Raw genomic sequence first — 24,715 nt, forward strand, 5'->3', positions numbered from 1 at the left:
TCCATGCTTACGCTTCAGAAATATTTTGATCTAGTCACAGGACTACGCTTCAGAAATTTAGTCAAAGAAATATTTTTCTCCTTCCTAACTGCATCGGTCTACAATACCCTATCCCCGGTTTCATTGAGATCTTTTATCAGCTAAGCCCCTGCGCTGGTGATGGTGAATGCTTCCTTGACAAACACATTTACAGCAATATTTGCAATCACGATTTGCTGATTGTGCTCGATATATTATTGACATATGTTGAGGCAGATAGGCATGCGAAAAAGATTTAATGAAATCCTCATATAACTGAATTGATGCTAAAATATATTTAACAACAATTTGCTGGATTTTACTTTTAAATTTCTTCAATGTTCGTTGCCCTTTTTGCTCATTTTAGCACCAATCTTGTGTGATCTGGCATCTGCATTCAGATGCAACTTTGCACATGCATTTCTTTGCATCCTGGTCTGCTCCGATTATCTTGAATTGGAAGAAATTCGAAACATTAGTCTAACAATTGTATAAGTACATCTCATGCTAGCCAGTATGTTATTTTATTCTGTAGTCTTTTTAGTATTTTGGCATTAATCACTATCACACTAGAATGACACCATATGAAGGTGATGTTTTTTACGATCCAAACAACTTTTTGGGGTCACAAAATATAAAAATGTATTGAAAAAAAGCAAACATTTAAAACATTTTTAAGAAACTTGAGCTTTGGGTCCAATATTTTCACAGCATAAATCGTCAGAAAAATGACCGAAAATTTTGAAAGTAAATGATTTGTATGCTCTGTGCTAAATTAGTACATGAAAATGTCTCTCCTACAGTCTAGATATGACCTATCTTCATACCGTGTATCTCCTAGTCATAAAAAAATAATAAGTGACATAACCCATAATGTTTTCGTAAATGCAGTAAAACCATATTTGCGATAATATCAAGTTGCATATGAAAAGAAATCTTTATTGCTCGGCATCAATATCATTTCTTTACACCGTATTAGGAATATGAAGCTTCAATAGAAAATTTCATCAAAAGCCATACAAGTATTTCTTACTTCTTTTAGAAAGTTAATATTGGATGAGACAGCCATCGTGAACATAGACGCAAATTTGAAGAACAGCCATAAAGAATGTAAGTTTTAATTTTTCATTAAAACCTACCTCTCCTCTGGCCATCGGATGTCTACTGACAATTGAGTTAGCCAGGCGGAAGAGCAACTCTGCTTGATCATCCCCAAACATACATATGGATTTGAGTTTTTTCATTGAGCATCCCTTGTTTGATTCAACAAGTCCATGGTATGCCTTCTGCTCACTATCTAAAACGAGAAACCAGCCTTTGGGTGTGGGATGTGGGGCAGGATTCGGAGGTAGGATGTGGGGTGTAGGCTGTTAGTCGCCTCCCTGTACTCAATTTTGTTTGCTAGCTTAGTTGCCAAAGAACAATTTTGGAAATATTCTAGCAGTTAATTGGAATCGATCTACATAAAGATATACTGCTTGCATCCAAATCTTCGCTCGTCCGAAGCCAAGTTCGTATAGAGGAATTTTGCAGAAATCATACCGCATGTACGCGGATGGGCATTTGTGAATGCACAAACGAGGTCAAAGTAGAACACCGTAGGAAGATTACAAAGGAAGTAATATCGCCAGCTAGTCAGGTTATTTTTATATAATATCTGGAATTGTTAGGCTACATCCATGCTAAAATAGATAGATGGCTTCCACGACTTACCGCAATTTCCCCAAGAGCTTGATGGCGCAAATATGCCTGCGATAGGTGATACCAACACAGGCAACTTAATTGTCATTCCTGCAACAAAATTAATTTTTAGCAGGATTCTTCAATCGTCGTTTTTAACTGAAGGGACAACGGCAATAACAAAGATTTGCTTGAGCTTATACAGTATAATATCGGTTATTTGAATCTCCAATAACTCAAACCTCCGATAACTGTTTTGATTTCCCTTTATCCAAACTTTTTTTGGAACAATATAGTCTATAAGCTGGACTGAAAGAGTAACCAACAAAAACAAATGTTAGAAACAATTCGACATCAGAGAGTTTCGTCAACGAAATGATAAAAAGAAAAGTGAGATTTGCTGGCCACATTATGACGGGATCATCCTGGTTCTTGGCAAGGCTTGTTTTCGAAGGTATGATTGACGGAAAAAGAGACAGGGGAATACAAAGAAGAACATGGGGAGACGATGTTAAGGAATGGAGCCGGTGTGAGAGCATTGGGAGAGCTAAACGATATTCTGTTGATAGGGATAGTTGGAGGGTCATGGTAGCAAACCTTCTGATAGAAGATGGTACCTGATGATGATGATAGTCTATATGAATACTTAGCCTTAATTTCAAGCCACAAGCATCATCAAAAGTTAAATTCTTTGTTTACTTGAGTTTTTGGAGAGCAAAACAAATGCAAGATTCAATCTATATGTCTTGAAATATATGTATCCGACCTTTTAATCATTAACACTACAATGCGACTTATTTACATCTTGGGTCGATAAAGAATATGATAAAGAAAAAGAATAAGTTAAAAACAATCTTAGGCTCAAAATAAAAAAACGTACTAATATTGAGGCTCAGCAAAAAATAAGGTATTCCTATAAAGAAAAGTGTGTTTTAATGTTCCCGGTACTTTCTTATAGAAGCATTCCTAACTGGATAGATTTTCATTGTTCCCTTGGAAGATCGAGAGTTACCGGGATTGAAATGTTGATAAATTTGATTTTTGATCACTAGCTCTGAAAACCTATGTTTGATCTAAAGGCACTGCAGGATCTACCTTATGTAAGGGGCAAGGTGGCCCAAGCTCGACTTAGGATTTTTTCTAGGGGGCTGATAAATCTCTGGCAGCATTTTAATGAAACAGCTTTTTGCAAAATCAATTAAGTTATTACATATTCTCGATTTAATAACAGCAAATCAAAAACTCGAAAACTAAGCAGCCTAAATTTATGCATGTTACTTCTTTTCTTTTTTCAACATTAAATCAAAAAGGATTCTATCTAGAAAGTGATTTCACTTTTCTTATTCAAAAGCTTGATCGAAAAAACGAACTTTGCTTTTACCTTGACAAGTTGCCATGACAGCAAAAATAAGAAAAACAATGAATGTCTTCATTTTCTTGATAACTGTAGAAAAATCCAAATGTTAAAAAGCATGTGAAAACTACACTTATGAAATGCTGATGAATTCTTTTGATATCTCAAACTTAAGATATTGGAAGTAGTTTTCAGATAGAGACAATAAAAGCACAGACCTGAAAAAATTCTCGTTGCAACAGTTTCAAAATTTTAAGATCATCGCAAGTTCGAAGAAATAGTTTTTGAAGAGACAATCGATTCGATATATTTTATTGTATGCAGTTAATAAAGCAATGCAACCGAATTGTAATAGCAAAATTTATGTCAGTTTAGATACAGTTGAATCTTTTGGGAAACCAATGGAATATGTCTTGGCTATCAAATCGAGCTTTGACGAAGCAACGTAGAAATGCAAAAATGTGGACCTTTATCTTTACGCAAATCTCTATGCTATCTTCATAAGATCTAACGTATAAAGTATTGCTATCTGCTACTTACCGCCTGAGTGACTTTCTTGTAAGTAGACCTTTTCTTCTAAGTACTGTCCGGCTATCTCTCAGGCACTTTTATAGCCCTGAACGGAGCACATGGAGATAACACCAACAAGTGTTTGTTGATTTACCTGGAAAATACATTACGTTTCTAACTTCCATATGCATTAAGTTCTTATGTTATTATGTCTGGATAATCAACACTTCCAAGCAAAATTATATTTATTTCATTCTGAGATTCTTTTATTAAGGCAAAGCTCAACCTCGTGACTGATTTTCTATTGCCCTTAGAAAGGAAATTGTATGTTGTGCGTTAATTACTTTTATCCATATAAAAAACATCAAGGGACAAAGATGAGATCACTGTGGTATTCCATTGTGTATCTCATCAGTATAAGAAATGATAACCTACACTTAACAGAATCTTCTGTGAGATTTTAGTATGAGAAAATCTGAAGTTAATAAGCAATCTACTTGCTGCCTCTACTTGTTTATGTTTGACAACGTATAATTTGTACAGAGCAATAGAGCTATAACACAAACAAAGCCTGATTGTGTAATCATATGTTAACTGATCAATACGTGAAACAGCATAGAGCCTTCCTGTTATAAGCCAATGCCTGTGCAACTCTATATGTACAGTTATTCTCACTAGCTGTTGTTGTGATACAGGGGTCAGAGTCCAGCATAAAAAAAAAACAAAAGATAAATGAAATGATACAATTTCGATTTTGTATCAAAACACAACGTCTCTACAAACACGATATGTCTCGAATATAATGTTTTGTCGACTTCAAATTCTTTTTACATCTGCTACTTTCTCTTGCTACTCAGCTTCTTCACCTGTCTCTAATTACACGTGACTTTGCATCTCTAAATTATCATACTGGTCAATACACCCTAAACTTCCGCAAAGACCTTCTGTCAGAGTGTCTTATGTTTCTTCAATGCCGGTCAAAGAAATTTTGCTACAGTTAGATATAATTTGCTTTTAAGAATGATTCATATTTGAAAACAATAAATTCCTTCGATATCAAAAAGCAAAACGCTTTCTTGAATTCATCTTTTGTTTAATGATACTATACTGCATTCTAAAAGCCAACCGGTCAACATGCTGCAAGAATGCATTTTTAAAAGCCAGGCCTTGATTTTACGAAAGCAAGTGCTCCTTCTATGGAAACAGCTGACTAAACAAAACTGCTGAAGTACTGACATTTTCTCCTGGAGGTTGATCACCTTGTGTTGATTCCAAAATTAAGTCAAAGGACAAAATAGTAGGCAAAGGAATGAAATGTGATGACATAGGTGCTTCGAACAAATATCGTTTGGTTTGATGTTAGCTTCGACTTTTCTTTATAACATTTGCTTACAATAGAAGGTAATGATTGTTTTTATAGTTGGCCCATATTGTATCTATCTATTGGCCTGCATTCTCAAAGGGTAAAATTTAAGAATTTTTCTGCTAAAAACACCCAGTTATGATTTATAAAGGGAATAAGACATGCTAAACTTAGAATACTTGGAGCGAATGCTCTTGTTTTTGGGGAGACGGGAAGATACCAAAAAAGCTTTTTCAATGTCACACCCTTGAAGCAGTGAGAATATGTAATAAACCTAGCACCTTATTTAATTGGAATAATGCAGAAATGGAAAATGACAGAGTCAATCTTTACCAAAGTCAAAATTATATAAGCATCCAAAAAAGGGAATAGGAGGGAACCAAATAGGTAAAAAAGAACAGAAGAAACGCTACACGCCTTTCTTTACATTGGCTGAGGCTCTCTTTAGTGTCCAGCAGATTAATTTTTAACTTTACAGCACGGAAGACCTTCAGATCTGACGGTCTTCCGTGCGACCAGTGCAACACATATGGGAAAAAGCTGATTCCCCATTCACCCAGTTCCGGGAAAAGGCCAACCAGAAGAACTAAATCATATAGCAGGTAAAGTGGTAAAATCAGCAACGTGTGCCTATAGAAAAATCGCAACTGTATATATAGTTTCGATCTTGTTTTTCTAAACCCTTATTCTGATGTTTTATACTCTGAGGAGTGTCAGACAAGAAAGCTTTTAGTATGGTGTAAGATACTTCCATTAACTTTTATTATCTTTCTGGGTTCGACTTATGCAGATAGAAATCAACAATCGTCAAAAACATACAGATCGTCATTAATATACTTTGAAATTCCTTGAATGTTCGTTGCACTTTTCATTCATCTTTACACCAATCTTGTGTGATCTGGCATTTGCATTCAGATGCAACTTTGCACATGCATTTCCTTTTATCCTTGTCTGCTCCATTTGGCTTGAATTTGAAGAAATTCGAAACATTAGTCTTAAAGTAGAAGTAGTATATCTCTTGCGATGCAGTATGTTATTTTATTCTCTATTGTTTCTGAGTGTTTTGGCATTTATCACTATGAAACCAGGATGGCACCGAATACTGATAAAATGTTGAAGAAAAATTCACGAAGGGTAAAAGTTGTAGTTTTAAAAACCTACCTCTCCTTTGGCCATTGGATGCCTAGCGATAATTGAATTCGCAAGTCTGAAAAACATCTCTGCTTGATCATCTTCAAATTTACAGACAGATTTGAGCTTTTCCATGGAACATTCCTTGTTTGAGTCAACTATCCCACCGTATGCCTTCTGCTCGCTATCTAAAACGAAATTCCAGCCTTTCAATACTTGATTCATGAATACTGCTTTGGTGTGGGGTGAAGGATGTCACTCTCTCCCCCTCCTCACTTTGTTGTTAGCTAATTTGCCAATGTCGTGAGTTGGTTGGTAAATTGGCCTGGAAGTATTAAAACTTTGTTGGCTGCATCCAAACCTTTGTTTGGCCGAAGCCAATGGCAGAATAGTTATATTTTATGTACGTGGACGAAACTTTGTCACTGCGCAAACGATGTGAAGTTGATACATGGTAGGCCGAAGACCGTCCACGACGGAAGAAGCATCGCTAACCAGTCAACACAGGGAACTAGAACAACGGTATTGATTAATACAAATACATTTGGAAGATATGGGTTATATAATAGAACGAAAGTTGTTAGGCTTTATCCACGCTTGAAAGATTGCATCCAGTACTCACCGCAGTTTCCCCGAGAGCTTGATGGTGCAAATATGCCTGCGATAGGTGATACCAACACAGGAAACTTAATTGTCATTCCTGCAACAAAATTACTTTTTAAGTTTTCAACTGAAGGGACAACGGCAATAACAAAGATTTTGCTTGAGCTTATACAGTATAATATCAGTTATTTGAATCTCCAATAACTCGAACCTCTGCTAATTCAAATGCCTGATAACACAAACCCTGATAACTCGAGCCTCCGATAACTGTTTTGATTTCCCTTTATCCAAACTTTTTTGGAACAATATAGTCTATAAGCTGGACTGAAAGAGTAACCAACAAAAACAAATGTTAGAAACAATTCGACATCAGAGAGTTTTAGTCAACGAAATGATAAAAAGAAAAGTGAGATTTGCTGGCCACATTATGAGGGGATCGTCCGGGTTCTTGGCAAGGCTTGTTTTCGAAGATATGATTGACGGAAAAAGAGACAGGGGAAGACAAAGAAGAACATGGGGAGATGATGTTAAGGAATGGAGCGGGTGTGAGAGCATTGGAAGAGCTAAACGAAATTCTGTCGATAGGGATAGTTGGAGGGTCATGGTAGCCAACCTTCTGATAGAAGATGGTACCTGATGATGATGATAGTCTATATGAATACTTAGCCTTAATTTCAAGCGACAAGCATCATCAAAAGTTATATTCTTTGTTTATTTGAGTTTTTTGGAGAGCAAAACAAATGCAAGATTCAATCTATATGTCTTGAAATATATGTATCCGACCTTTTAATCATTAACACTACAATGCGACTTAGTTACATCTTGTGTCGATAAAGAATATGATAAAGAAAAAGAATAAGTTAAAAACAATCTTAGGCTCAAAATAAAAAAACGTACTAATATTGAGGCTCAGCAAAAAATAAGGTATTCCTATAAAGAAAAGTGTATATGAATGTTCCCGGTACTTTCTTATAGAAGCATTCCTAACTGGATAGATTTTCATTGTTCCCTTGGAAGATCGAGAGTTACCGGGATTGAACTGTTGTTACATTTTATTTTTGATCACTAGCTCTGAAAACCTATGTTTGATCTAAAGGCACTGCAGGATCTACCTTATGTAAGGGGCAAGGTGGCCCAAGCTCGACTTAGGATTTTTTCTAGGGGGCTGATATATCTCTGGCAGCATTTTAATGAAACAGCTTTTTGCAAAATCAATTAAGTTATTACATATTCTCGATTTAATAACAGCAAATCAAAAACTCGAAAACTAAGTAGCCTAAATTTATGCATGTTACTTCTTTTCTTTTTCCAACATTAAATCAAAAAGGATTCTATCTAAAAAGTGATTTCACTTTTCTTATTCAAAAGCTTGATCGAAAAAACGAACTTTGCTTTTACCTTGACAAGTTGCCATGACAGCAAAAATAAGAAAAACAATGAATGTCTTCATTTTCTTGATAACTGTAGAAAAATCCAAATGTTAAAAAGCATGTGAAAACTACACTTATGAAATGCTGATGAATTCTTTTGATATCTCAAACTTAAGATATTGGAAGTAGTTTTCAGATAGAGACAATAAAAGCACAGACCTGAAAAAATTCTCGTTGCAACAGCTTCAAAATTTTAAGATCATCGCAAGTTCGAAGAAAGAAATTTTTGAAGAGACAATCGATTCGATATATTTTATTGTATGCAGTTAATAAAGCAATGCAACCGAATTGTAATAGCAAAATTTATGTCAGTTTAGATACAGTTGAATCTTTTGGGAAACCAATGGAATATGTCTTGGCTACCAAATCGAGTTTTGACAAAGCAACGTAGAGATGCAAAAATATGGACAATAATTATCGAACCTAAAGAAAATACGAAATCTTAATGCAAATCTCTTTGCTATCCTCATAAGATCTAACGTATAAAGTATTGCTATCTGCTACTTACCGGTTGAGGGACTTTGTTGTAAGTAGACCTTTTCTTCTAAGTACTGTCTGGCTATCTCTCAGGCACTTTTATAGCCCTGAACGGAGCACATGGAGACAACACCAACAAGTGTTTGTTGATTTACCTGGAAAATACATTACGTTTCTAACTTCCATATGCATTAAGTTCTTATGTTATTATGTCTGGATAATCAACACTTCCAAGCAAAATTATATTTATTTCATTCTGAGATTCTTTTATTAAGGCAAAGTTCAACCTCGTGACTGATTTTCTATTGCCCTTAGAAAGAAAAATGTATGTTGTGCGTTAATTACTTTTATCCATATAAAAAACATCAAGGGACAAAGATGAGATCACTGTGGTATTCCATTGCGTATCTCATCAGTATAAGAAATGATAACCTACACTTAACAGAATCTTCTGTGAGGTTTTAGTATGAGAAAACCTGTAGTTAATAAGCAATCTACTTGTTGCCTCTACTTGTTTATGTTTGACAACGTATAATTTGTACAGAGCAATAGAGCTATAACACAAACAAAGCCTGATTGTGTAATCATATGTTAACTGATCAATACGTGAAACAGCATAGAGCCTTCCTGTTATAAGCCAATGCCTGTGCAACTCTATATGTACAGTTATTCTCACTAGCTGTTGTTGTGATACAGGGGTCAGAGTCCAGCATAAAAAATACAACAAAAAGATAAATGAAATGATACCATTTCGATTTTTCGATTTTGTATCAAAACACAACGTCTCTACAAACACGATATGTCTCGAATATAATGTTTTGTCGACTTCAAATTCTTTTTACATCTGCTACTTTCTCTTGCTACTCAGCTTCTTCACCTGTCTCTAATTACACGTGACTTTGCATCTGCAAATTATCATACTGATCAATACACCCTAAACTTTCGCAAAGACCTTCTGTCAGAGTGTCTTATGTTTCTTCAATGCCGGTCAAAGAAATTTTGCTACAGTTAGATATAATTTGCTTTTAAGAATGATTCATTATTTGAAAACATTCAATTCCTTCGATATCAAAAAGCAAAACGCTTTCTTGAATTCATCTTTTGTTTAATGACAAAGAGTCAAAGGTTGAAAGTGAAGTGCCAACATTTTACAAATGATAATATACTGCATTCTAAAAGCCAACCGGTCAACATGCTGCAAGAATGCATTTTTAAAAGCCAGGCCTTGATTTTACGAAAGCAAGTGCTCCTTCTATGGAAACAGCTGACTAAACAAAACTGCTGAAGTACTGACATTTTCTCCTGGAGGTTGATCACCTTGTGTTGATTCAAAAATTAAGTCAAAGGACAAAATAGTAGGCAAAGGAATGAAATGTGATGACATAGGTGCTTCGAACAAATATCGTTTGGTTTGATGTTAGCTTCGACTTTTCTTTATAACATTTGCTTACAATAGAAGGTAATGATTGTTTTTATAGTTGGCCCATATTGTATCTATCTATTGGCCTGCATTCTCAAAGGGTAAAATTTAAGAATTTTTTCTGCTAAAAACACCAGGTTATGATTTTTAAAGGGAATAAGACATGCTAAACTTAGAATACCTGGAGCGAATGCTCTTGTTTTTGGGGAGACACGAAGATACCAAAGGCTTTTTCAATGTCACACCCTTGAAGCAGTGTGAATCTGTAATAAACCTGGCACCTTATTTAATTTGAATAATGCAGAAATGGAAAATGACAGAGACAGTCTTTACCAAAATCAAAGTTAAACAAGCATCCAAAAAAGGAAATAGGAGGGAACCAAATAGGTAAAATAGAACAGAAGAAACGCTACACGCCTTTCTTTACATTGGCTGAGGCTCTCTTTAGTATCCAGCAGATTAATGTTTAACCTTACAGCACGAAAGACGTTCAGATCTGACGGAAAAGGGATCCAATCCTCAATTTCATGAGAGGTGAAAAGGTCATATGGATATTGACCCCCGATTTCATAAAAGGTCAAAATTCAAAGGTGAACAGGTTCAAGGAACAAACTTTGAATCTTATGTTCGAAGTGGTGGATGTCTGATAACAATGTCAGGCTTGGCCTCTCGGCTTACTTATCCTTTTGTCTACTTTTAAAGAAAATATCAAGATACCATTTTATCTTACTTCTCTATTTATTGTTTGTTTGGGTTAAAACATAATAGTAAGCTAATAACGATACAATTATTTCCCCTTTTTATTTTGATTACTCGCTACCTCTGGGAACATATTGCTATACAATTATGCATCATACTTTTTTTTCATTTTTCATTCTGCATCTCCATTCAAGGTTGATAGGCTCGATCCAGTTCCTCTTACCATGCTAAAATTGTGTTAAGGCCGATTATATTTTTTTGGGGAAAAATCAATTTTAGTCAAGGTCTTGTCTTGGTCCAAAATCTTTCTGGTCATCAGGTGATTTTTCATATTGATTCTACTGATATTTTTTAACTGAGATGCAAAAGTGACATTTGGCTACTCTTATTGCCGTTCATAGAAAAGTGACATTCCTATTATTTATTTATTTATTTATTTATTTATTATCTATTTATAAGATCAATATCATAAGCAAGAATATGTATATCGCTAGCCATTTAGTGAAATTAAATAACCTTGCTTGTGTCGATGTAAGTGATAATTTGTAGGCCACTTCTGCATATCATCTGTTTAACCACAATGAGTTTGGGCTCAGTAATTGCATAATGAAACTTTTTACTTGAATTGCAACATTGCAATATTTTACCTAAAAATGTACAACGAGAGGTTGGAAAGCATAGACCAGTCTCTTTGAACAAATGCAGAAAACTAGGCTCTTTAACAATTTTCAAAGAATCATCATACTCTTTGACAAATTTTAATCACAGCCAACATGTCGAATGTGTTTGTAATTATCATTTTTTTCTCTACGATAAAATATTCTCTCTAACGACTTCTTTCGTTGCTGCAAGCGCTTCGTAGATCTCTTGAGCACCAATCTTGTGTTATTTGGCAGGAACAATCTGAGGCAACATTGCACATACACTGTTTTGAACAACTGTCGACACCAACTTGCTGTTTTTAAAAAGATAAAGAGTATCAAGGCATGCACAAAAAATTTCAGCTTTCATTCCACGGAGTTTTGTGAATGGTTAGGAAATAGATATACCTCTGTTAGGTTTGAAATGCAACCAAAACTTGTTATTACCTCAAATGGACTCCGATGGTTATGAAAAGGCCATTGATGACCTAAACTTTTGCAATGATCTCCAAATAGATAGACCAAAATCAGTACATTTTACAAGCATCGAAGGGTTCGTGTTTTGATTATATAGATAGTTTTCAAGCAAAATCAAAAACAGATGTGCACAGTTGTTAGAACAAGCAAAATATGGTACAGTCAGTTAACTTCAAGTATGACCCTATGTTCATACTTTTTAGCTTGCAAAAGTGTTAGTTGTTGCTGTCAAAATGTTGGTTACTTCCTGTTTCTAATTTTTAATGGAAGATGAAATATTGGAGAGCCAAAAGAATCAATCAGATGTAAAGCTATTAAACCCTCTTTAAACCCTCTTTAAAACCTAGCGTGAGTAATTGTTTGCATCGGTGGAATCTCGGTAAAAAGCTTTCGGCATCATGCTAAAATAAATATTTCAGTTGCCACTCTATCAAGTGATGTTGTAGAAAGTAGCTACAAGGCATACCTGTCCACTAGCGTGAGGAGGTCTTCCGACCATAGTGCTAGCAGCTTGCAGCAAAGTGTCTGCTTGGCTTGCAGTGAAGCCGCATGTAGACTTCAACTTATCCAGTACACACTCCTTGTTGGACTGAATGAGACCATGCCCTGGTCTAACTTCACTGTCTATAAAGGAATTATCCATGAGAACATCTTTGTTTTAAGTATTATAACGCAGTTTTGTACTGTACAGTTTGCAACCTGATTATACATTTTAGAGAAAACATTTAAAAATTTTAGAGTCAATTTTATCACCTAACCTGTCCGGAGCTAATTTTTTTCAAATCGAGGTTAATACACCTTATGCCTTACCGAGGCTAATCTTTCTAATCTATGTCAATTACACGGGACATGCTGGAGCAATTTGGAGTTATCCAGAAATTATTTTATTTAGTTTGGGTTTACCTGTGACCAGCTAGCAGTTCTACTTGGAAACAATTAAGACTGGTCCTATATAAGCCCTATATATATATATATGGTAACATCCAAAATGGAACCTGTCACTTGAAGGGAGCAAGCAACTCTGCGGGGGTTTTCCTGTGATTTTTCATGTCATCACCCAAGACATTACGGTCGTTCTTGCTGCGAGGTTAGCTTTTCATGTGAGCAGTTTTGCATCGCAAGAATACTGACCAATCACAAACTGTTATTTTGATGATACTTGACAAGTTGGGTATGAGCAATCCTTTTAAATAGACACAAATGTCTTCGTAACAACAAATTAAAATGTGTATAATCTTTTTCATTTCCCAAAACAAATTTAAACGCAATGGTTGATTGGAAACCCATATCCCTTTTAGCTCGGGTGTATGTGGTTTTGCAGACTGTTAATATATAAGATGCTGATATACCGTAAATCCTCGAATTAGCCCCGTAGGGGCTTATTTATTTTTGATATTTTTGGCTGGGGGCTTATGCGAGGGGGGCCTTATACGAGGGGGGGGCTTAAAAAATTATTGTAGACATTAAGAAGACATTATTAAAAGACCTCGTTTATTCTAGTAGGAATTTATTTATGAGCATTTAACTAATTACTACCTAAAGTATGAATTTGTTGTGGTAATTCAATAGAACGCCATAGGCAACCTCAGAAGGCAAAAATCATCAAATGGAGGGGTCCAATTCGAGAATTTACGGTAGCAGTAGGGGCTTATTCGAGAGGGGGCCAATTCGAGGATTCACGGTACTGGGTTCTTCAATATTCTAGTAATACCATTCCTAACAGTAAGTGAACTTGCTGATTTGCATTACTATGATTATTAAGTTTGCTGTTATTGCCCCTTCATCCTTAAAATCACAAGCTCATATAAAGTGGGAAACAAGTTTCGAAATTGTCTTGCTTAGGGCATGAAAAGAGGCAATATGAAGTCCCCAATGCGTTCGCTGCGAAGATTTTAAACAAATGTTGTGTTGAAAAGAGTAGTCGAATGTGAATAATTGATTGTATGAAAATATACTCACGACAGTTTCCCCAAGATGCTGATGGTGGCCATAAGCCAGCAATAGGAGATATCTTCACTGGAAACGTTATCGTTATACCTATGGTCAAAGCAAATGACATGCAGATTAATTTGCAAAGACTGTTTGTTTTGAAAATTACGGAAATGTAGTTGTTGGGACAGGAAGGTGTAACGTCTGGTACCCAGGGTAGTGTAACGGTAAAGATGTGTCGCGTATATAAACCGTGGGTATGGAAAATGCCTGTCAGTGAGAGTATTTTTCCTAGCCATACAAGGTACTATTGTTCTATGAGGGGGAGGGGGGTTGAGCCTCCTAAAATATTATAAAAAAACTTTGTTCCCAATGAACAATCCCTTTTGTTCCTATTATTCTCAAACAAAAGTGCCTAATAATTTTCTAACACCGAGGTAGGGTGTTTAGTTCCTTTCCTTACATTGCCGTTATCCATTCCAACGGGTACCAATTTGCTACTGGTTTGACAGGCGCAGAGGATTCATAGGTCAAACCTGAACTTGAGGACTCTCAGTTACTTCGCCTCTGCCAATACATTATGTTGCCTAATGGCATTTAGGCTCAAGACTGAATATCAGTCCAGGATATAGGTTGGTTTTGCTTACCTTGGCAAGATGCTATAAAAGCAACAAGGAGAGCGGGCACGACAGTGTTCATCTTTTCAGTTTACCTGTAGATTGAAATAGCAAAATTCATTTTAAAAGTTCTAAAAATCTATTTGCACATTATAGCATTGAAAATATGGTTAACAAAATTGATGAGTGTTTCAGCCAAGGCCGAAATTTCTCTTAAATGTTTCATCACTGATTAGCAACTTCGGAAACCATTGGTCTTCATTTATCGTCTTTACATTGCTAAGGTTACTTCTGCTTTATCATGAAACATTACAGGAACGATCTAGAAACGTTCTACCTAAGCAAATTTTTTAGCATTATTGTAGAGCCTCGCATTGAATATTTCTGGTTGTGCTGTCTCAGTCATAAAGCTATCATATCGTCATTGCCGCAAATCTATACGAATTGTTCGTAGTAAAAAAATCAAATTGAAACGTATGCAGTGCTATTTAAAAGCAATTAAAGCAAAATATCGTCTCGAAGACCATTTCCACGTGAAGCAAACCAATTAAAAAGGAACGTTAAGATGCATATACTCCATGGCTATCAAACTTAAAAAAAGACACATTATACATGCGATCTTTAGCCTGATTTTTACCTTAGAAAAAGTAGTACTTACTGCTTTTCAGCAACAAGACGTCTCTGTGATTTTTGCTGAAAGTAACTTTGAGCCATCTTCTTCACATTTTATAGCCATAGGTATGTGCTAATTAAGTAAACACAATTAAGTTTTGTTGATTTACCTGGGATATGCATTGAACGATTTAATTGCTATTCCTCTCAGGTACTGTGCTACCAGCAAACTTAAGATGTCTTTAAAGGCAATCTATAAAATAAACTTAAACTGAGTGCACCAATCGTTTGCCTGAACCAATCGATGATTGATTAGTCAGGACATAGAAAAAAGAATATATTTTTGCATCATGAAACAGAAATTAATCAATGAGCTTGCTTGATTAAATTTTCCCTAGAGTTAGCACCCATACCTATTTCACACGCCCTGTAATTAAGGCTTTGCTAGACGCTAAAAAATTGTTTCAGGCAGACGGTGTGATGTTAATTAAATTTTGCGAAACGCAACTTTTAAGCCCTAATCTCACCCTGATATATCACCCCGATACGAAATGGTTACTCCTCTTTTCAACGCTTATTACATTTAACAGTTAATGATAACCGAGGGGAAATTCCCTGTTGTAAATAGCATACGAGATCTCACAGAAAACAAAAGGATTTTCAGAGATTCCCCAAAAACAAAAGGATTTACAAAGGATTCCCCAAAAGCAAAAGAAACAAAAGGTGTACGAGATTTTAATTGAGTGAATTACCCCTCGATGATAACGATATTGAATTCTTCCGAGGAGGGGAAAGGGGGTTGGGATTTCTTTTAATAAAAGCTATAGCTGTAGATTTTTTAGAGCATGAAAATCGGAAAAATAAAAGTTGCACAAAACAGTGACTTTTCTTTGTAGCACGAGTAAGATTCAGTAATGCTGTTTTGAGGAGACCAATGTTTTTACGCTCATTTTCATTACGCTCAATATCTCATTTTCTCAAGACCTGGTTTAGGCTTCTGAACCACAAGAGATATTATTGCAGCCAATAGACATGTCAAAAAAGAGATACTTTCAAATATGTTAATATATTTAACAAAGGACACAATCATTCACCTTTACTAAGTATATATATATAAAACATTATGTACATTGCCTTTATACGCCATAAACCTTAATGGCGACATCTATAACAAAAAGACATAACCAGTTTTGAATACTAATGACTAAATCGTAAAGTCAGAATTTTGAAAATTGCAATGGAAATCCAAGGACTGAAAATCAGATTAAATAATATCGTTGAAGCAATTAATTTTTTGTTTGTTTTCAGAAATGAATCGTTGCAAACAAAGTATACGTTGATGGGATGTTTGAAGTGAGTGATTTTTCTTTAGTTAACATTTTTGTGTCTTTATTCATCCATTAAGATGAAACCTTCGATAATGGTGGTACCGGTGGTGACAGAGTCTCTTATCACAAGGTCAGGGGACAAATGGTTTCTTTCAATTTCAACTTTTTTAGTTTAAAAGATAGTGAGCTGGCAAAAGGTCAAAAGATCAAAGGCTAATGTGATGATTCCACGCATAAAGAATAAATTGCCAAAGATTGCTTTGACCTACAAAGCAAATACTTGAACAGAGGCGGCAGCTTGTCAAATCTTTCTAGATACGATTTATCTGTGGTAAACAGCTGATGGAACAAACCTGCTCAAGTGTTGACCTCGTCTTCTTCTAGAGGTTAATAACCCTAGTGGTTATGAAGCAGAAATCACCAGGCTGTAGATTGATTATAGAAAACCAAAATGCTGTCTTTATAAAGGTCAATGATTGCAGCCATGGTACTCCTACACATTATCTTCTCTTCTGAAGTGAGATAATCGACCTTTGTTGCAAATGAGGAAGGTCCTTTCCTAGCGCCAGCTGTATGGAACATAGTTGCTGACTTATTTTGTGCCCCAACTTCACAGAGATGAATTTTTATATGTTTTGGCGTTGGTGTTACATTTATTGTCGTTCTAGTTGATTGATTTTGTTGAGGCAATCACATCTTTTTCGAGGTTGATGATTTAGTTTTTTAATAGTCTTAAGAAACAAGACAGATGGCCACCTTCCCAGCCTTTTCATAGGTGGCGTGGCTACCTGTCTCTCTTTAAGTCTATGCCTTTTTGTTGAAAAAAGTGTTTATGAAAAAAATGGCAGAAATAAACTCATAAACGAACTCCAAAGTATAATGCAGCTGTATTATTAAAATTCAAAATCACATCAAGTATTCGTCACTCATTCAATTTTCCTTTAAGTAGTAATTATAAATCACTTGTTCACTGATACTTTACTAGTTTGCTCTCTTTCTGTCCCTTACTGTCGCCCTCTTTCATTTCTGCATGCAGTCCTCAAATCTGTTGCACACCAGTTTTGTGTTATTTTGCAGGAACTTTGCACAGTCACTGTTTTGAACAACTGTCAACACCAACTCGCTATAGTATAAAATCGTGAAATAAAGAGAAATTTTTGTGAATGCAGGACAAATAGTTTTTATCGATTGTACAAGGCCTTTGCCCTTGCTGACAACAGTGGCATGTTTTTGAATGGCAAGAGAGGTTGAGGAGAGAAGTGATATTGTTGGGATGGGAGTGACTTTATTGGGAGCCTTGGTCAATGAAGAAATGTTGCATTATGTGATGGTCTGTGACGCAGGCTATATTGCATTTGCAAGAATGGGAAGGCGGATAAACTGATGATATCTGTCCTTGAGTTCTTGTCACTTTTTATGGCAGATTTGCTACAATTTGGAATTGGCAAAGAAGAAATGATGTTGTTCTTCGGGTCGACTGCTTTTTGTATACGCACAAACATTTTTGTACAAAAATTTGATTAACGACGAAAGATAAGATTGATATACAATCAACGATATGTTTGAGACATATTTTCCTTGCTAAATATCAGATAATGGCTTTGAAAAAAGCAAACATTTAGTAAACTAAAGCTTTTCGTCTGACACTCTTCAGAGTTTAAAACGTCAAAACATAGACCGAAAACTCTACGCTAGGAAATATATATACCCAGTTGTGGATCGAAATAGGCTGATCAGAAACACGAGCACATGACTGTTAAGGTTGACTAATCAGTGCCGCTTGCCTATTGAGAATGTTGCCAATGGAGTCCTAAGGTGAAAACGAACTCATTTTGTCTACACAGTAGCGGTATAGCTTCCAAAACTGCTAGTTGGAACGACGATCGGGCTTTACCAATAATCCGAAACATGTCGCCATTATAGTTTTTTGCACAATCTGGGTTTTCCAGTAAATGCTGCCCGATAGCAGAATCGCAGGTTTTAGTTGTAATTTTAGATTTGCAAGACCGAGGTGGCTGTTCTCTTTGGGGACGAGTTTTGTTTTTAATACTAGGCGGAACATGTTGCTTTATTCTATCCTCCAATCTTTGGGAAGTGCGTCCTACGTAGCCAGAATCACACTGGCACGTAAATTCATAAAAAATGTGTGGCAGGTAAATTCATAAACAACTTTTTTGTGTGGCAGGAACGCAGTCCTTTCAAATGGACGGAAGGGCCTCTATTGTACTTTAAACAACACGTGGGCTGACTGCAAAGAAACAATTTGCAATGGCCTGTTTTATTTGATTTTCAAAACGTAGGGAACTGTCACCGATCCAGGGTAGTTTTAGATAGACCGGGCTCTTTTGAGGACCAAATTTTATGTCAGCCGAGAAATTTCCTATCTTCTCCTTAATGTAAACTGAAATAACATCCTCTCGATAGCCGTTCTACTGAAAGATCTTAGTTAGTTTTTCAAGTTCCGTGTCGAGTTTAGACTGGGAACAAATCATCATATGATGGATGTTTTCCAGATTTGCGGCTACTATACATCCATAAAAGAGGGCAATAGTTAAAGTGACCAAGTATAAAGGTTTTCATCAATAGTGATCCTTTAAATTAATTCATATAAGGGGCGATTCTGACTAGGGCATTTATCTTTTTACCTGCTTCATTACATAAGTTTTTTATATGTTCTTCAAAGTTTAGTTTGCTGTCTAAAGTTATTCCAAGTAGCTTGGCCTTTTCCGTCTCTTCGATTGTGGCATTTCCTATTTTAATATTTGCTTTTTCAGTTCTTGTTTGTTTATGTGTAAATATCATAAAGTTACATTTTTCATTTAATAACAATGAATTATCCTTAAACCATTTATTTAGAGCTGCTACTTCTGTTTTTAATTTATATATTATATCATCAACATTTTTACCTACTGTCCATATTGTATTGTCATCTGCATAGTTACAAAGATTTTCTGTAGTCATGAAATAGAAAATATCACTTAAAAAAATGTTAAATAATAGGGGGCCGAGAACTGAGCCCTGTGGGTTTCCTTGTGTAACATTTTTCCACGTGTTTGTTTGAGAATTATTTTTCACTCTTTGTGTCCTCTCCTTTAGGTAATTTTGTAATAACACCAGACATTGTTACTGAACCCATACGCATATAGTTTAGCAATTAAGAGGTCATGTGAGAGGCAATCACATGCTTTGGATAAATCCATCATTATTATACCTGCTTTTTTCTTATCGACTAGATGAATTTTTCAGTTTTCATCCAAACGTATCAATGCATGTTGTGTACCATATTTTTCTCGGAATCCACATAAAAGAGGGCATAATTTCATTTCAATGAATGAGAATATCTGATTATATATTATTCTTTCATATATCTTAGACAGTGAAGGAAGAACACTTACAGGCCTGTAGTTCCTTTTATCATTTGGATTTTCTTTCTAAAATACTGGTGATACATCTGCTTGTTTCATTGCATTGGGAAATTCACTAGTTTTGACAGTTTGGTTAAAGAGAATTTGTAATGTTTCAGAAAGTTCATCCACTGATGCTTTGATGACTTTAGATGGTATATCATCAGAGCCAGTTGCCTTCTTCGAATCTAAAGAGTTTATTTATTGAACTATTGTTTGTATGGATACAGGCTCAGAGCTGAAGAGAGTTTGGTGATTTATTTCCCCTTAATAGCAATGATACTAGGGTGGTGTTTATATGCTTGTATTATATTATCTAATGTAGAATGATAGCTTTCTGCCGGTGCGTTGCTATTAGGAGGTGTGTAGTTCTCTTTTTGTGGCAGGTATTTAGGAATATTTAATGACTGTGTTATATTGATAAAGTAATCATTCATAAGTTCTGCAATTTGTTTGCTGTCTGATAAATTCTATCTTCTTTAGTAAGAATTATTTTCTCATGGGTTTTGCCTTTTTATGATAGAGGTCACGCTGCAAACTTCAAAACTATTTTGTCTCTCATAAATGTATACATATGAAAAAGGTTAATGATCCTCGTTGAAAGGATGAAACGCGTTTCGGTAAATCCTAAAAGATAAACTCCATTGTATCTTGCAGCATTCAAATTTAATTCAAAATCACGATTAACATGTCCAGTTTATCAATGATATTTGATGCTTAATTAACTAGATTAAGAGCTTTTTGCTTAGTTATCTTCATTTCAATTCTAACGACTTCGTTCATTGTTGCAAGCACTTCGTAGATCTCTTGAGCACCAGTCTTGGGTTATTTGGCAAGAACATTCAGATGCCACCTTGCACATACACTGTTTTGAACAACTGTCAACACCAACTCGCTGTATTAAAGAATATAAGTTGATAAAAATGAGTGCCTTATGAATCGGAGCGAAAAGTATAAAGCTTTGAAAATAGATAATGACTTCCAGTGCTGGGACTTTGAGGTACTAAGGCCATATTATCATGGTTGATATGTAAAAGCTTTTAATTGGGGTTAAAAGTAGATATATCATTGATATTTTTACAGAGTGTGTGACCATAAAGCAAGCCTGTCTTCAACTTTATATAGGGATTTTCCACAGTGCATGTATCCGTCTGATTGGTAAAAAGTTTTTTGATTTTTCAAATGAAAAGTTAATAAGCATTTTTATTAGAGCATATTTCATTATGCCCAATACCAACCTGTCCACTAGCGTGTGGATGTATCGCAATGATGCTTTTAGCAACGTTCAGCAAAGCATCTGCTTGAGAATTGCTAAAACCACAAATAGACCTTAGCTTGGCCAACACACACTCTTTGTTTGATTCAATGGTACCATGCGCTGGCCTTACGGTACTATCTATGGTGAGAAAAATCTGGTTAGCTATTTCTGTTTTAAAGGCAATCTGTCTCGTTGTGGATTGGTTAACGAGAACAATAGCTTGAACAATAGCCTAAACACAATTCCAGCGCTCCGGCATATTTTTTACAATGCGATAAATTAAAGGGGGACTGGAAACAATAAACAATCGCTTTGTTCTTATAATCAATCAACGTCGTGGCAGATTGCCTTTAACTCCTGCTTACTCATGAACACATTTGTGCTGTCAATTCCCATAATGCGTTTAACTTCTCCACATTTCATAGCCCTGCAACATAGCGCTTTTATCCCTCTAAAACGGGAAGTTCAGCATGTTGTTCCAGTTTTTATAGAAAACAGCAGAAAATTCTGACTTTTTTTTAAATCGATGTCTTAAAGGTCAAATGAAGCGAAATTTTTTATCGGCCATTTTACGCAATTTGATGGTGCTGATTGTGAAAATCTTGGTTAAATTTTCGAAAGATACCTGTAAGACACAAAAATTTCAACTTTAAAACTCAATTTTCGAGACCAAAAGTGATACCGGGGTCTGGGACGAGAAGACAGGAAGTGACGTAATAGGTTTGACATGTTCTTGGCCTTGAAGCCGTAATGATGTTGATTTGGATCAGTCTTTGAATAAATTAAATGAGTAAGGGAGCATTGGCTGAATTTGGTGGGCTTTCTATCTTAACTAGCACAGAACATCGGCAGCCTCCAAAGAAGAAGAATCAATCCTCGTCGAACGATGTGAGGGAGGGAATACCCTATCTTTTTTAGCGATCAAGTCGTGTACTTGCAGCACGATTCTTGCTTTAATTGTGTTTTGAAACTGATATTTGGGGAAAAATCCTCAAAAGCCGTATTCCGACAAAGTTTCGTGCTTTTATCTTGTTTTGCAAGATTGTTTTATCAACATCACTGACAAAGGTTCCAATGGCTATCGAAGGGACGTGTCAAACCTATTACGTCACAGCGTCGATCTGACCGCGTTCGAGTGGCATCGCTTTTGAAGGTCACTTTTTCGGGCTTTCGAGCGCCATATCTAGACAAGCTCAAGTCATAGAAAGAAACGGGAAACGGCATCTTGACAAGCGAAAAAAGCTCTACCAAATACGTGTAAATCGTTTTTCGGCTCATATGACCTTTAACTTTAAATTCTTTATGTAGATGTATATCTGCAAATCAAAGACGAGTAAAATGTATCGAAAGACTGTAGACATGTACTTACGACAGACTCCCCAAGACGATGATGGAGGCCAGATTCCGGATATTGGAGAAACCCCAACAGGAAACGTTATCGTTATTCCTAAGACAAAATCAAACCAGTTTTGTATATTTCAGTATTGAAATTTTGAATTTCAAGAAAGAGCTTCCCTCCTCTAGTCAATGAGCGAAGAACCTGCCACCGTCTATTTAAATAAACATTGACAACTAGGTTTGAGCATTGCATTTCAAACTTTTGTCTTCTAACCATGCAACTGATACTTGATCTAGACCCCTCCTAAACTAAAAAGTTGTATTCTTTTTTTCTTATTTCTTAAAAAAAACCTTGTTTGCATGATGCTTTATCAAAGGAGGCTAATCATTTTTTGGTTAATATCAAATGAATGACACAACAAGCAAGGCGAAAATGTAAGCGAGTGGCACGACCAGGGAGGGACTCGACCTTGCGACCAGCGACTCTGTACTTCGTTGTTCTACCAGCTGAGCTACAATCTCTGCCAAAACTCCTTGGAACACCTACATCTTTTGCTAAATTTTTGCTTTTTTCGTATATTTCCCGTGTTCCTAATAGACTAACCCCCCTTTCCCCTTATTCCTTGTCAAGAAGAAGTTTCCGTTGAGAACTCTTTAGAAATCGTGAAATTCAAAACAAGCTTATTTAAAGCCGTTGTTTTGACTTACCTTGGCTTGTTGCTATAAAAGCAACTAGGAGTAAGGAAAGGATTGCTTTCGTCATCTTGAATTTACCTTTGAAATGAAGCAAGAAATATAATAATTAGAAAGCATTTGATGCTGTTTGGCAAGAACTGTAATGCAGAATATTGATCTATAGGCTTCCACATGGACACCATAAATTGACTTCCAGATGGACACCGCAAACATCTAGTCTCCATTTATGCTCTTTCCATTGCTGCAGCAATCCATTGATAAGGTTAGCTGTGTTTTAAATTTGCGACGACTTATTAAAGAGCTGCTTGGCCATGAACAAACGGGCAAAAAGCCGAATTAAACGATTCCAGTTTTGCTTTACCCCGTTATCATTTAGCCTCAATATTTCAACATATAAGATTACTGCAAGCTCTAAGATTTATGAGTTATATTGTATGTTCTTGGTAGAACAATGCAACTTAATTGCTATGGCAAAACCTCCATCACTTTGGAAACAAATGCAATATGTACATCGTGGCTGCCAAATCAAGACATGTCGAAGCAACGTAGATATACAAATAGTTGGACAACAATTATCGAACCTAAAGAAAATACGAAATCTTAATGCCAATTTCTTTGCTATCCTCATAAGACCCAACGTATGTAGTATTGCTATCTGCTACTTACCGGCTGAGAGACTTTTTTGTAAGTAGACCTTTTCTTCTAAGTACTGTCTGGCTATCTCTCAGGTATTTTTATAGCCCTGAACAGAGCACATGGAGATAACACCAACAAGTGTTTGTTGATTTACCTGGAAAATACATTACGTTTCTAAGTTCCATATGCTTTAAGTTCTTATATTATTTTGTCTGGGTAATCAACACTTCCAAACAAAATTATATTTATTTCATTCTGAGATTCTCTTATCAAGGCAAAATTCAACTTCAGGTTTAATTTTGCATTGCCCTTAGAGACAAAAATACAAGCTACATGTTAAATACCTTACTCCAGAAAAGAATACCAAGAGACGTAGGTGAGATCATTGTGGTACCCCTTTGCGTACCCCTGATGCCATGTACCTAACAGAATTTTCTATGAGATTTTGGATATGAGAAGAACTAGAGAAAATAATTTCTTTTAATAAGTTAGCTATACTTGTTTTTCTTTTTACGCATGTATAATTGGTACAAAGTAATCGACATGGCCTATTCCAAGGGGAATAAGCTGGGGGGGGGCAAACCTTTGTTTATTTTAGGAGAATGACAATAGCCTATTATTTAAAACAATAGAGAGTCATTGGGACTGCAGGGGCAATTGCCCCCCCCCCCTAGTTAGTATGTTAAAAAAGGCCCTGGTAATCGAGTTCCAAAACCGCTTACTTGATGCTTGTTTGCTGTTACGAAAGGATTGTACTCATTTGCTGTTTCGGCAATGAAACCAGAAATAGTTCTTATCGGTCCATTTTGCATTGGCCTTAATTTAGGCTTCTGGGCTATATGAAATCTTCAGCTATACATTTGTAGAATAAGTAATAGAAGCAGCATTGAACCATCCTGTTTTAAGTCAATACCTTGCACAGCCCTGTCTGTACATATAATGTAATTAAACGTTATTGTAACAGAGTGACCTGAATCCAGCGAGTTATACCAACAAAATACAAGTAAAAGATGAATGAAATAGTACAATTTCAATTTTGTAACAAAACACAGTCTCTATACAATCACGATAGGCCTCACGCTCACATATAGTGT

General features: G+C 35.8%; 5 protein-coding genes across 5 annotated transcripts in view; 1 reads left to right on the forward strand and 4 right to left on the reverse strand.

Annotated features, from left to right (window-relative positions):
- Nucleotides 1-16,433, forward strand: part of LOC135683670 (phosphatidylinositol 4,5-bisphosphate 5-phosphatase A) — a 40,854-nt gene extending 24,421 nt beyond the window's left edge. Inside the window, exons 14-15 of the mRNA XM_089109360.1 lie at nucleotides 1,061-1,128; nucleotides 16,270-16,433. The gene's annotated coding sequence lies outside the window, so the exon portion shown is untranslated. The remainder of the gene's footprint in view (nucleotides 1-1,060; nucleotides 1,129-16,269) is intronic.
- Nucleotides 284-3,629, reverse strand: LOC148959951 (uncharacterized). The gene is made up of 5 exons (XM_089109388.1): nucleotides 3,593-3,629; nucleotides 3,080-3,142; nucleotides 1,732-1,809; nucleotides 1,158-1,315; nucleotides 284-468 (listed from the first exon to the last, which is right to left on the reverse strand). The coding sequence occupies exons 2-5, from the start codon at nucleotides 3,129-3,131 to the stop codon at nucleotides 382-384; spliced, it is 375 nt and encodes a 124-aa protein (XP_088965514.1). The 5' UTR covers nucleotides 3,132-3,142; nucleotides 3,593-3,629; the 3' UTR covers nucleotides 284-381.
- On the reverse strand, nucleotides 5,653-8,625 carry LOC148959952 (uncharacterized). The gene is made up of 5 exons (XM_089109387.1): nucleotides 8,598-8,625; nucleotides 8,058-8,120; nucleotides 6,679-6,756; nucleotides 6,087-6,244; nucleotides 5,653-5,889 (listed from the first exon to the last, which is right to left on the reverse strand). Exons 2-5 carry the CDS (start codon nucleotides 8,107-8,109, stop codon nucleotides 5,794-5,796), a joined length of 384 nt encoding a protein of 127 aa, XP_088965513.1. The 5' UTR covers nucleotides 8,110-8,120; nucleotides 8,598-8,625; the 3' UTR covers nucleotides 5,653-5,793.
- Nucleotides 11,376-15,097, reverse strand: LOC148959953 (uncharacterized). The gene is made up of 5 exons (XM_089109386.1): nucleotides 15,008-15,097; nucleotides 14,380-14,444; nucleotides 13,763-13,840; nucleotides 12,270-12,427; nucleotides 11,376-11,640 (listed from the first exon to the last, which is right to left on the reverse strand). The coding sequence occupies exons 2-5, from the start codon at nucleotides 14,429-14,431 to the stop codon at nucleotides 11,512-11,514; spliced, it is 417 nt and encodes a 138-aa protein (XP_088965512.1). The 5' UTR covers nucleotides 14,432-14,444; nucleotides 15,008-15,097; the 3' UTR covers nucleotides 11,376-11,511.
- A 3,904-nt stretch (nucleotides 16,434-20,337) lies between the features above and the next one.
- Nucleotides 20,338-23,739, reverse strand: LOC148959954 (uncharacterized). Its single transcript, XM_089109385.1, has 5 exons — nucleotides 23,652-23,739; nucleotides 22,998-23,063; nucleotides 22,321-22,398; nucleotides 20,932-21,089; nucleotides 20,338-20,588 (listed from the first exon to the last, which is right to left on the reverse strand). The coding sequence occupies exons 2-5, from the start codon at nucleotides 23,050-23,052 to the stop codon at nucleotides 20,460-20,462; spliced, it is 420 nt and encodes a 139-aa protein (XP_088965511.1). The 5' UTR covers nucleotides 23,053-23,063; nucleotides 23,652-23,739; the 3' UTR covers nucleotides 20,338-20,459.
- Nucleotides 23,740-24,715: the final 976 nt, after the last annotated feature.

Source organism: Rhopilema esculentum, chromosome 7, assembly GCF_057945365.1.
Source record: "Rhopilema esculentum isolate cy_ngs chromosome 7, ASM5794536v1, whole genome shotgun sequence".
Classification (NCBI taxonomy): Eukaryota; Metazoa; Cnidaria; class Scyphozoa; order Rhizostomeae; family Rhizostomatidae; genus Rhopilema; species Rhopilema esculentum.

Bases quoted from the DNA above. Each gene is read 5' to 3' on its own strand.
- LOC148959951 (XM_089109388.1), bottom strand. From the start codon at position 3,131: ATGAAGACATTCATTGTTTTTCTTATTTTTGCTGTCATGGCAACTTGT. The intron at 1,810-3,079 runs GTAAAAGCAAAG...ATTTTGTTGCAG, and splicing joins TGTCATGGCAACTTGTCAAG to GAATGACAATTAAGTTGCCT. The intron at 469-1,157 runs GTAGGTTTTAAT...TTCCAATTCAAG, and splicing joins ATCCGATGGCCAGAGGAGAG to ATAATCGGAGCAGACCAGGA.
- LOC148959952 (XM_089109387.1), bottom strand. From the start codon at position 8,109: ATGAAGACATTCATTGTTTTTCTTATTTTTGCTGTCATGGCAACTTGT. The intron at 6,757-8,057 runs GTAAAAGCAAAG...ATTTTGTTGCAG, and splicing joins TGTCATGGCAACTTGTCAAG to GAATGACAATTAAGTTTCCT. The intron at 5,890-6,086 runs GTAGGTTTTTAA...TTCAAATTCAAG, and splicing joins ATCCAATGGCCAAAGGAGAG to CCAAATGGAGCAGACAAGGA.
- LOC148959953 (XM_089109386.1), bottom strand. From the start codon at position 14,431: ATGAACACTGTCGTGCCCGCTCTCCTTGTTGCTTTTATAGCATCTTGC. The intron at 13,841-14,379 runs GTAAGCAAAACC...CTTTGACCATAG, and splicing joins TTTTATAGCATCTTGCCAAG to GTATAACGATAACGTTTCCA. The intron at 11,641-12,269 runs GTATGCCTTGTA...TTTTAAAAACAG, and splicing joins CTCCTCACGCTAGTGGACAG to CAAGTTGGTGTCGACAGTTG.
- LOC148959954 (XM_089109385.1), bottom strand. From the start codon at position 23,052: ATGACGAAAGCAATCCTTTCCTTACTCCTAGTTGCTTTTATAGCAACA. The intron at 22,399-22,997 runs GTAAGTCAAAAC...ATTTTGTCTTAG, and splicing joins TTTTATAGCAACAAGCCAAG to GAATAACGATAACGTTTCCT. The intron at 20,589-20,931 runs GTTGGTATTGGG...TCTTTAATACAG, and splicing joins ATCCACACGCTAGTGGACAG to CGAGTTGGTGTTGACAGTTG.